This window comes from Lepisosteus platostomus, chromosome 10 (assembly GCF_059453375.1).
Source record: "Lepisosteus platostomus isolate fLepPlt1 chromosome 10, fLepPlt1.hap1, whole genome shotgun sequence".
NCBI classification, from domain to species: domain Eukaryota; kingdom Metazoa; phylum Chordata; class Actinopteri; order Semionotiformes; family Lepisosteidae; genus Lepisosteus; species Lepisosteus platostomus.
This window is the reverse complement of record NC_142620.1, coordinates 10,694,572-10,707,154: the sequence shown is the minus strand read 5'-3', so window position 1 is coordinate 10,707,154 and position 12,583 is coordinate 10,694,572. Positions and strand designations below refer to the sequence as shown.

The window sequence follows — 12,583 nt, the reverse complement described above, 5'->3', positions numbered from 1 at the left end:
ATCCTGCCTTGTGCCCGTTGCTTGCCAGGATAGGTGCCGGCTGCCACCTGTCACCCTGTATTGGAAAAAGTAGTTATGAAATAGAGGGGTGGATAAGTCTTAATTCGGTGCTTAATCTGAGTTTTCCACAAAGTGCATACTGTAGTTGCTTCATCCTGACAGGAATTGATGACAGTGAAACACGGAGCTCGTGCTCAGCAACTCTCAGTAGTTTTGCTGTCCATCAAACTTGAATAACTTAACAGCAATGCATGCAATTTCCCAAGCTTACAAACTAAGACCACAGCCTCTGTCATGTTTGAGTATACTGAATGTGCAACGCAATATTTTCCTTACTTTACAGCACTAATATGTACTGTATATAAACAATATTTAATTGATTCATTTTTTCTTTTTCAAAATTCTGTGGCACATCTGTTAATGATTGAGGGCACACTACTTTGCCGCAGTGAGCTGGTTGACTAAACCAGTGCTCAGAAGATATTTGATATATTCATAAAGTAGAAAAGAAGCCTGAACTTTTCTTTCATTACTTCCAGTCTGACAAAAATAAACGTTCGTTTTTAAGATCCAGAGCGATTGATCAGCTTGAATGTACATACTGAGCCCAGAGGAGAACTACTGTACGTGATTGAGTACAACTGATAATTACAGTATAAACCCAGATATTGCCAATATGTCCCTGCTTTCTTTGCAGGATGTTTTAAGTCTTGTAATGTGCAGTGCTGATTTTGTCATCAGCCTTGTCATCATCTTTGACCACCTTCAATTCCTAAAGTGTGAGGGTGCAGTTTTCTGATCCAAGGACAGCCCATTACAGCACTCTACGCTGTACGCTTTACAGTTTTAAATGTTCTGGCAATTATTCTGTGCTTGTTAAAAGAGAAAGGTTAACAGCACTTGAAACAGAAACACTAGTTTAGTTGTGATTGTATCATTCTCACCTGAACTCAATGTAGTGTTTCAAATGGTTAACACACTAAACTTCCTGTAACACTTCAAACTAAAGGGTGCTCACTCATGATGAAATCCTAGTGGATTCCAGGACAATGCCATTCTGTTATATACCGGATGTCAATATCTTCCGTACTTCAGATAATGGGAAAACGCAAAAAGCTTATTGTGATTTTAGAGTTTCTAAAAACAGGCCAAATGATAATAAATCCTTCTGTGTTCTTTGAACTGAATGCAAACTTCATCTGTCTGCTAATAATCTAAATTGCCTTTACTGCTGGTAACCACTCACACATTTCTGAAAAAGATGACAGATTTTAACTTTCAATCTTTCAAATGTCATCAGACATTAAAGTTTTTATTCACTTGGAGGAATTGTCTTCCCATTTCTGTGTGTTAGTCATGAAATAAACATAACAGTATCATACACAATATGTACTGTACACATAAATTTATGCTACAGTATATTGTAACATGACCAGATCACAGGGAAATATTTTTTACATTGCTTAATAGTCACAACATCCCATTCGCATGGTAATAAATGCTCAGAAAGTAGTTCTGAACAGATCTGATTTCAGGGGCGGTTTGCCAGAAGACTGTAATTGCATTTTTCAAGATCGATCATTTCACCTGTTTAGCAAGATTAGTGTAAGCATCATTTAATTGTGTTTACTTTGTCCTTGTAGCATCATGCAGCTTATCACATCAGCAATCACATTATTATGCAAGTAATATACATGCACAGTAGCAGATAACTGGAGCAGTGGTTTTGGAATGTCGATCAGTACTCCTTGCTTACCCTAATTTTTTCTTGCTTTATGTTAGATGAGGTCATAATCTTCCCTAGAGGCAAATTCTTTGTCCTCACTATAAATGTCATGGTGAGTCGTGAGAGATCCACCTCTCAGCCCTCTGTAACTGGCTATCCTTTCTAGATGTAGTAAATAAATAACACTCTTCACACTCTCATCTTTTTTTGGAGAAAATTGCAGAAAACCTCTTCCCTGAGGAGATAGCCCATTTCGCTAATCGAGACTGCAAAAGAACAATAATAATGTGTAAAACCTTTACCTCCACTGGATATTTCAGCTTCCTCTTTCATTTATTTTAATATCAAAACATTGAATAAATGCACCTAAATGTAAAGTATATATACAGTAGCTGAATGTTTCTTCATAGAAAACATATTGAAAAGACTCAAAGTTTGTTTGTGGTCAGGGTGAAATCCTCTATAAGAAATAAAAACATGATAATTTTGCTATGCTTTTCACTTTTCACATTTGGTCCATCTAGCTTGTTTAATAGTAGCTAATTGACCGAAACACTGTTTTCACTGTCCAAAACACTGTTTCACTAGGAACAACAACTTACAAGAATGGAATGCTTTGTGTATCTGTGGAATACTTGGTGAGAATAGTTTGGCTTAACTTGCTGGGTAGCCTCCTGGCCATAGGACGAGGTGGATCAAACCCCATTAACCAAGGGATATCTGCAAGGTGGAGGAGGCTGCCTGAGACAAATGTATTTCTGTTCAGTATATAGTACTGTATTGCCCCGACTAGCTCAGTTGGTAGGACATGAGACTCATAATCTCAGGGTAATGGGTTTGTGTCCCATGTCGGGCGCCAGGTCCTCCATGTTGGAGGTTGGGCACATGGATAACAACCCTGTCTTGTAAAAAACAAATGTTACGGAAACACCAACAGGATGTTGCTGCCCCTACAGTACATGGTGGAAAGCATAATGGGCAAACATCCATCCATATAGTACTGTATGTAATGTAGCTAGTTGTGTAATGATGGTGATTAGGTACAGCTGTTGTTTAGATTGACTTGTCATCGTTATCTCTCCCGACCTTCAGATAACAACTTCCATTTCTTGAAAGAAGTCAGGTTATCGACTTCAACAACACAGCCGGTACACTTTTCTCCAGACTCACACAACCCTCTGGGGTACACTTGATCCAAAGATTACTACTCAATTGCTGAGGAGTTACTAGCTTTTTATTGTTCTACATGTTATCAATTCAAAAGCCTAGTTTTAAATCTTTGATAAAAAGAGCGAGTCCTGTCACATATTTATGTTAAAGTAGTGGGAGTAGCTCATGCACAACATTATCACTTTATACAATGGCTGTACAGATAGACTGACCAACAAAATTACTTTGCTGACATCAATGTTCCCTCTAATTTTTCATACACTGAGCAAAACATGTCTCATGAGCATAAACTTCACATTGATCATTCTGCCAGGATAAGTTTAATCTACAATATGTCATGCTCACTCTTCAAAATAGGGGTAATGTGGATTTTGTGTTAAATGGACATCATAGAAGTCAATTTTCTGTAGTGAAAGAATTCATAGCACCATGAAGAATGTTATATTTTGCAGTTGAGAAAAAGAAATATTTCAAAAAAGTATTTAGATTTTTTTCTCAAATGTACTGTCTCTTTTGGGCTTGTGCTGCTAAGTGTGCAAACCCAGCGGCTGTTTTAGATTAAGCTGGTGTGCATAACTCAACCTGAGAGGAAAACTTCCTGAAATTATAGAGCGAGAATCAATCATTGAAGCCCATGAAACACCTGTGTATTTATCATTCTAATTGCACACAGCTTTATGTAGAATAAATGTATACTGAACCTGAGCTGAAAAAGTCGTCACAAAAAATTAGCATTAATTCAATAATGGTGAAAATTAACACGTAGCTTTCCCCTTACATGATAATGCGTATCATCCTTTACTTCTCTTCTCACAGAATGTTAACTGATTTATTATCTTGGGTATAATGGGTTATTATATTTGGAAAAACTGAAACATACAGTAATTGTTAGTCCGTTCCACTGCACTTTAACCACTTTAGTATATTCATTAGTCCCTCCCTGCAGGTACAATATAACATTAATGTAGCATGCATGCACTCACATACAGTATGTATTTCAAATTACTGTCACAGAAATTGGAGGATTAGGAATATTCCTATTATTCTTAATACATTTACAAAAAAAAGGTTGTGATCATTTGATTGCTAGTATTTTCCTCCATATATCAAGTGCAGGGTTTTGCAGTTTGACCACTGTATCAGTGTTTGTAAGACCATTCCCTGTGACGATCAGGGACTGAATCACCACATCAGTACAGCTGCTTTTCATTGTTATTGAGTGAGTGGAAACTACAGTATGAAGCCACTATCTAGCTTCTGCCCCTCGTAACAGTGGTGTTTCTCCTTTGTCTTATTGTGCCAGGCCAGCTGTGCTGAGGAAAGCAGTTGCAGCTGAGATGCCACTAGAGGCTGTTAAAGTCTCTGTTGTCTGTACATGTACTGTATATACAGTAGGCTCACGTACTGCATTGTTTAATTATCTTGTGGAGGGCGAAGAGCTACGTTTTTACATGGGGTCCATTTAAAACATTTGGCATATAAAGGGGCTCACATGGGCTGTTGGTGTCATGTGGTTTAGAACAGGCCTTTCTGCCAAATAAAGTCTCCTTGCTCTATGTTTTGCATTCCATGATGAGTTATGTGTGCTCAGGTCTCATGAGCCACCTGTTTAGAAGGATGACTGGCATATTTATGGAAGCAATGCGGTCACAAAGGAGTGAAGGATAAATATAAATACAGCATTGTGTGGCATATCCTAATATTAAAACATAACTCCTGAGACCGCATTACAGTAAGAGCAAATTGCACAGGAGGAATGCTGCTGGTCTTGAAAAGTGTTAGACGTTTACAGTAATATTTGCATTTATGAGTGCAATTTTTTTGTCTGTCTTTCTTTGAGTGTATGACTGTTGTGATGAAGCTCAAGTGTAAGAGCTTTGATACAGGCCTGTGTCTATCAGCTATTTCTGCCCTGTCAGAGTAATTGTTAGGAACAGTAAGAAAAAAGCTCTTTGTTCCTGGTACCTTGGTACCTTGGTACCTCTTATACTGTACACTAGCTACCTTGAACAAAGAGCCCATTGACTTACTGTAGTTTTTTTTTTCACATTATTTTCTAATTGCTCTCAGTAAAGATACTTTGCGGGGCTGTGAAAGGATGTGTTGATGATCAGTACATTCTAATCAAGAGACCTTGGCACAGAGAGGGTAGGAATGAAACAAATGATGAAGTGGTTTACCTCCTGAAATGGTGCTGTCTTCTCACAAATCCCATGACCTCAATCTTTATTCTCATTCTTGTGTTTTTCAGTGCAAAAATGGATAGTCTTATTGATTTTTCGCTCCTGTTTGATCTGTTGGCCAGCATGCCTACTGCCTCTCCTTTCTTATTTGCTCCACAACATTAACTTTTGATGCATAAATCTATTTGAGTTGTAATTTGAACAGTGCCGGAATTTAATAGAGTGAACGTAATGGGCTTCTTCAGTGTTAGCTACACAATGTAGACACGTGTAGAAATGTGTAGGTGGAGAGACAAAAGGGAGAAGGGATACACAAACTGAAGCATTATTGAAAGTACTTGACGTAGTCAAATTGTCATAGGTGTCTTTCTGCTGAGAGTGTCTTTTTATTTGTGTACATTGGGTTACCATTTAGTTTTTCTGGCGGGGGTACCTTTACCCTGTTAGTGAGTGTTTTTGCAGCTTCCATTTAATTAAAAAATTGTTATGCTGAATTTATCCACTAAGGCATTGACAGAGGCAAAAGAGGGAAAGAAGGCTATTTGTTAGAATGACTTTTTAAGGAAATCGTTTTAAACTTTAAGGATTTAAGGAAATCTTTCTCCTTAAAATAATGTTTTACTGTTCATGCTCTGTATATTGAATGTCAGTTCACAATTTGTTTATGAAGTCCACAGGATATCAAGGGATAAAATGGCAATGTCCTGGTTGTATTTATTTAACTGTTGTTTTTTGCTCTAAATATTTTACTTTGTTGAATTTTGCAGTTTCCCGTCCTTACAAATACAAAGAAAAGACTGTGGCTAAGATTTTTTAATTGTCTTAATGAGTAGAATTTTTGGTTCAGAAAGAAATTTACTACAATCCCCAAAGCTGTTTTAAAGTGCAAAATCTATCAAGTGTCTAAAAAAAATACATTTGTACCTGTTAGATACCCAATAAAAAAGCCAGAGGTTACTGTTCTCTGAAGAGCACATACTATAATGTTGCCATTATGTAGTAGGCTCATTATCCAGTTACATTAACCATTGTAGAGTTTTGAATCTGTATTTTTTGTGCAAACACTCTAAACATCTGAACATGAGTTCTTTGTGCATTTTAACTTAATGAACAAAATACATTGATGTTTTACTGTATAGACTGAAAAGCTGCTGATCTTCAAATTTCTTAGCAGAAGTGAATAATACCAATGAAATTTCTGAATCACTCATATTCATTTTTAACATATAGTAAGAGAGAGAGGAACATTTTCTTGTTTTCTTTGAAGTGAAATACTTAGTGAAACAATAATGGGAAAGAAATAAAAGTGAAGATTTAAATAAATACTGTAGATTACCTTTAAGCACACTCTTCATCTACTGTAAGACATAACTATTTTCTACCATCAAGACACCTCTTCTGTGCCTACTGTATGTCCAGAGAAGTTTCAAGACATTCAAAAGGAAACTGAGATGTTCTTTCTTTGCCTATGAAATGATGTTCATGAAGAACTATTTTTCTCCTGGGCTGTTATGTAACTTTGGTTCATATCCCACACATTCATTGTCATATCCACATGGTGACCCTACTGATTCTATGTGGAATAAAGCTGGCAGATGGTCTAATTAAGGTTCACATAATAAACACTTATATTTGTGTAGTGACCTGGATAAAAATGCAGCTTCCATGATGTTGTTTCTCTCCAGAGTGTTTTGGTCCCAGTATGTTTTCTCCTCAGCTGAGTTTTCCCAAGGTTCTTTGTTGCCTTTCACCTTTGACCTTTCACAGGTCCACATTCTCAAATTTCTTCTCTTGTGTGAAGAAAAATGAGAAAGATGAGACATGGCAGTGGAAGTGCCAAGGGTAACTTGCCATGTGTTCAGATAGAAAAAACATTTCATTGCATACAACATAATAATAATAAATTCTTACACTTATACTGTATGTAGGGTTTTTTGGACGCTCCACTCCAAGTGTTTTAAAGGTAATCTGGACTCTCCTTCACCCCCACCAATGCATAGCGATGGAGGATGCGACGGCAGCCAAAGTGCACCAGTACACTCCCCACACACCAGCTATCAGTGGGGAGGAGAACAGAGTAATGAAGCATATTCAAAGATGAGGAGTTTAAGAAGGTGATGATTGATAAAGGCCAGGGAGAAATTTGGCCAGGACACCCGCGTTACCCCACTATACTTTTTTGAGAAACACCCTGGGATTCTTAATGACCACAGAGAGTCAGGACCTCAGTTTTATGTCTCATCCAAAACATGGCTTCTTTTTTTCAGGTGATAGAGTTGGTATTAATAAACACAAGTAATTTCTGATAATTATTCATAATAGACACATACTACTTGTATTAGGTCTTAATACAAACCTAAATATCTTGGTATTCTGAGAGGCATTAAAACCAAAACATAGGCTCATGAACCCAGTATTTATTTGTTGCATTTTAATGCCACTCACTATATAATCTAAACTTAATTTCTAGGCAGTAGGCTCTTACATTAGTAACAGCCAGCTTTGTTATTTCAGGCACAGCCTTGGTACATTACTTTAAGCGGGTAGCTGCTGTTTGAATACAGAAGCTATGTATCACATAATTTATATTAAATAGCAGTTTATTTTCAAAATGAGTTGAACTCCTCTCCTCCCACACTAATGTCATTAACCATGAAAATTCTCTTCTGTTTTAGCTTAAAGAAGCAAGCTTTGTCAAGCTACTATACAAGAGACATATTTGTTGTTAGCTTACTGTAAATTAACAATATTTAGCTAAAGTACTTAATGGTTTATACTTATTGAAGCACATTGTATGCTTATAGAATCCTTGCATTCATCATTTAAATTCTTTTAACTCAATTTTGTGGTTAGACTTATTTGTTTCTTTTAATGGTAAATGTAAACTGCGTATATTTCATGATTCTTTCCCCAACTATTTTTGGTTTGAGTGTGTTCTTCAGCTCAGTGGAAAGCCATTATCAAGTACTGGTCTTGTAATTTAGTGAGCTGAAATTCTGATACTCCAAGGTAATGTTTGACTTACTGGCATTAGTTGTATTCTGTATGAAACCAGTTTACAATTTGTGTGCTATTGATGTGTATCAACATAGTGAAGATTTAGTAAAGAGACAGTAAAGTCACAGTCAGGATAATCAGCTGCAAGTATTTGTCATGAATAGAAGAAACACTCTAATTGTAATTAAACTGCATTACCTACGTACATTGAATAAAAGCAGTAGACTCAATTAGGTTCATCTGCTTCCAGATTTTCAGATACACAGATGTCCTTTGATGCATGAACTGTTTAATTTCTTCAGCTTGTTTTGATGCAGAGAATTTTGAACGATTTCTTTCATGAGATTATAGTTTTTTTCTCTGAATGTGAGTCACTCTGTTTATCAAGAATAAATTTGAAGGACAACCAGAGGTCTATGTGCTCAAATGTGTGTCTGCACATCAGAGCGCAGTTCAGTTGAAGGTCCACCATCAAATAATTATCTTTTTTCCACCTGATTTTTACGGTCCTTTTCTTTAGTTATGAAATACTTTGAGGAACAACTTTGGGTTGGCTTTGAATAATCTGGGTCATACAAAATATAATAACTTGGGGAGGTTGCAGTTTTAAACAGTACTGATACCTATCTTTAGAGTAGCACATGAAATTGTTCTTTGGCTCTCAAGGATCAGACTGGTAAATCTTTAACTATTCTCATATAAATCTGGGAATCGGTCTGGATGACAATTTGTGTCTAAGTGAATCGGTTCTGTTGCTATTCATGCACTAGTAGGAGAAGAAGCTTTAATGGCCTACCTGCCTGTTCTTAAGATACAGTGTGCTCTTTTACTCCAATGATATTCCTGTACGTTTTGCAGACTTGGATGATCCTGTTGTGACAGTGCACCAGAGCATTGGGGAAGCAAAGGAGCAATTCTACTATGAGCGGACTGTATTCCTGCGCTGTGTGGCCAACTCCAACCCTCCTGTGCGTTACAGCTGGCGTCGGGGACGAGAGATCCTGTCACAGGGCTCAGACAAGGGTGTGGAGATCTACGAGCCTTTTTTCACCCAGGTAACTCAGCAATGATGCAGGCTTTTGAGCCATACAGTAGGTAGTTTCTGGCCGCGGTGGTGAGAAATCTGAATCTCTCTTACTGAAACACTCAACGTTTATTTTTTATTTTTCTTTTACGTCCCTGGAGCTTCTTAACTTGAATTCCCCTCTGTTAGACAGAATAATCCTGTTTTCCTTATTCATATTTGTTCTGAAGATCAACCATTTAAAATAGCAAAGGATTTCTGAAAACTGTTTTTAAATACATACAGTATGTGAATTCATGCCTGATTCGTGGGCTTACGTGTAATAGAAGGCTTAATTTAATAGACTTCTAAGAACACAGTGAATATTCTGCATTTATACCTACCACTGAAAAACATTTATATGAATAAATAAATATTTAATAAATAAATATTTGCCTCTGAAAAGCAGACATGTTTTCTCCCTTCTGTTCCTTCAATCAGCAGTATTATGGTAATGACCTAAAAAAACATTAAATTTGTTGTGCTAAAATAAGCTTTTACTTTGTGTTAAATTATTTGCAATATCCCCTCAGAGGTGTGAAATGTAAGATCTGGCTACAGTGGACTTCAAATGAGATATCAATTTGCTGACTCATGGATGAAAGACATATTCTTGTTCATGAGCTGATTTAGCCTGGGACTGACTGTAGCTTCTACTGTACATCATCTTAAAAAAGATATTTCAGTAATACAAGTTCTAAAAAATGAGGCACAGCCCAGTTGCACAAGTGGAAATTCACACCCCTGCCAGTAAATGTGTTTGTAATTAGCAGCAACAGTATTGACATGCAGGTTTATTTTGTGTTCTTTTTTGATTCCCTGTGGAGAGTGTTAAACAACAGAAACGAGATGGCTGCATTTTAATATGTTTCATCATTAAATATCAGTTTACAATTAAACATATCAAAAATACAAAACACGGGTAATGAGTTATACAGTACCCACATCTGAGTTAAAGGTTTTCTAAATGATCAAAAGTACTGGAACCTATACAATATCAGCTATGGTAGACTTTCCTATGCTGAGTATACAGTACACAAACAGCAAAGTCGAGATATTCTAGATTGCCTTGTTTATTTTGTATTGTTTGCCTTTTAGAGGTAGAACATAATGGATGCTGGAAAATTCATGCATTGTGGTGTCGTTCTTCCATGTTCCTGAACACTGAGCCAGCCAAAGGAATTCATGGAAAGTGTACTCTGGTGTCAACAATTCAATCAATACATACTGTAATGCCAGAGGTTTTGATTTTCAGCATTCATTCTGATCTGCCTGCTTTCATACGGGCAACAGCATATCAGACATGAAGTTACAAACTGTAGAATAAGTGGTCTTCTCACATTGATGGCTTGCAATACAGAAGACTGTCGAGGCCACAGATAAAATGGCTGTTGTTCTTTTAAGGTATCAGAATAGGGACTTGACAATATCAACAAATAATTGGCAACAATACAGAAGGATAAATTATCCTGCTGAGAGACCAGAAAAGGCAGACGTGTGAAAAAAGGACCATAAATCCTTGACTAATCAAATTATGTTTGACTAATAAAATGGAATTTGATAAATGACAGTGACTAAGGTCTATTACAATAGAAACTCTGTAATGTCCTATTTTTTTTGTTAGGTTAAAGCTTTAAATTAAATGTTGTAGGTTTGGCTTACAGCCATTATCATTATTGTGTTTATGCCTTGTTTCAAATCACCAGAGTTTACCTTATGTTCTTCTTCTTTATTCCATACTCTGAACACTAAACAGCAGTACCCATACCACTGACCAAATCTCCTTTTATTGTGAAGCTTATCTGTTATATCAGAGTTATACTGTAATTCTTGTCTGGAAAGAATATACAGTATGCATTGTAGTATCACCACTTGCTAACAGTCTGTGTTATAAATAGAACATTTAATGATATTAGGCAAGCTACTACTACAAGCTGAGTTATTTCTTCTTTATATCCCACGTGTTCAAAATCTGACCTACACTGGACAAGAGAATACTTGTTAGGTTGATACTACTTCCCATTACATCATTCGGTTGTCCAAAAGCAAGAGAAGAACATACTATAGAATGCTCTGGCTCTAAAACGGTTTTGGTTTTGATTTCCAGGGGGAAACCAAGATCTTAAAGTTGAAGAATCTTCGGCCTCAGGATTATGCAAACTACAGCTGCATTGCCTCTGTGCGAAATGTGTGTGGAATCCCAGACAAGATGGTCTTGTTTAGGCTCTCAAACAGAACAGGTAAATTTGCAGGGCACAGCTGAACCCAAATGTGAACACGATGCTAAGATTCAGCCATTTCCTGCTCATGTCTACAGTTTTATTAGATCTGGTGTGAGTTTAATACATACTGTATCAAATATGGCTTTAGAAATCTGATGGAACCCTGATGGACATCTTGATGTGTTTTTTGGGGTTGGCACAAGTCTTTCAAAAAGCCTTGAAATTTTAAACTGCAAATCTAAGGTCCTTAAAGTATGTGACACTGAGAAATCGATGCAGTTGTCCACGTTAAGTCAAATAGTGTAATACAGAGATCAAGAGTGTTGATTCATTGATACAGTGAAAACCTGAGAGTGTAATGATGAACTAGGACCATGTGGAATGAACATTACAGGAAGTTCAAAGTAGAATAATCTGAATAACTTTAGTTTTTTACTGGAACCATGATAGTAAAGGCAAATTTGAAGAATCTCTGCAGAATAGCTGAATAATAATTTAAGGAGGAAGATGAAGAAACTCACAGATAGATCAGTTCTAGATTTTGAACTAGAATTATGAGCGCGATGGCAAGCAGAACTGACAGAGGCAGTCTTAAACCTAAAATAGTTCACTGACAAAACTAATTTTAGAGTGAACATGGTAATATACTGAATAAAGTGGAAATAAGTAACTTTTGCAAAAACAGTGATTGGGAAGTCAGTGTCTCACTATTCTGTGGTGAATGACTCAAATGTGAATGAAAAGAAAACAATCAAATATAGTTCTTCTGTATCTTTAGTGTTTGCAGTTGGAGATTTTTTTTACATTCAGTGCATGAAACCTGTTTTTTTATGCAGAGTACCAAACGAGTTTTACTTCTCGTGAGTTCAGTGCAGGCCATGTGCAATTTCTCATGCCTCTCAATTCTAATGCTTTTCTCAAAATGAAGGTCGTTGTGTTCATTCATTACACAAAAGGAATTGCGCCGAGTTTTAGTCCTGGGGAAATCAAATCTATCACTTTAAACTTGCATTTTCATTTCCGTGCTGTTCCTGCAGCCTGGGCCTTTTTAGCTTCAAGGTATACGTGACCCCACAACTGATCACAGGGAACCCAAGGACATGTCTTCATGTAATGACAGCCTTTCTCTTCATCTTTAAAGACATTTAAGTAAACTAATTTCTAAGGAAATGGTGTGTAACCCTAAATGTTATTTATTAGCCCTTGCATTCAGCTGTAGTGT

At 36.7% G+C, this 12,583-nt stretch overlaps 1 protein-coding gene across 4 annotated transcripts in view; it reads left to right on the top strand.

Moving 5' to 3' along the window:
* The window catches only part of mdga2a (MAM domain containing glycosylphosphatidylinositol anchor 2a), a 210,875-nt gene that overhangs the window by 86,980 nt on the left and 111,312 nt on the right, over window positions 1-12,583 (top strand). For all 4 annotated transcript variants that reach the window (XM_088648092.1, XM_088648093.1, XM_088648091.1 and 1 more), the window contains exons 4-5: window positions 8,935-9,131; window positions 11,247-11,379. In XM_088648092.1, the coding sequence (XP_088504218.1) occupies window positions 8,935-9,131; window positions 11,247-11,379 (330 nt within the window). The remainder of the gene's footprint in view (window positions 1-8,934; window positions 9,132-11,246; window positions 11,380-12,583) is intronic.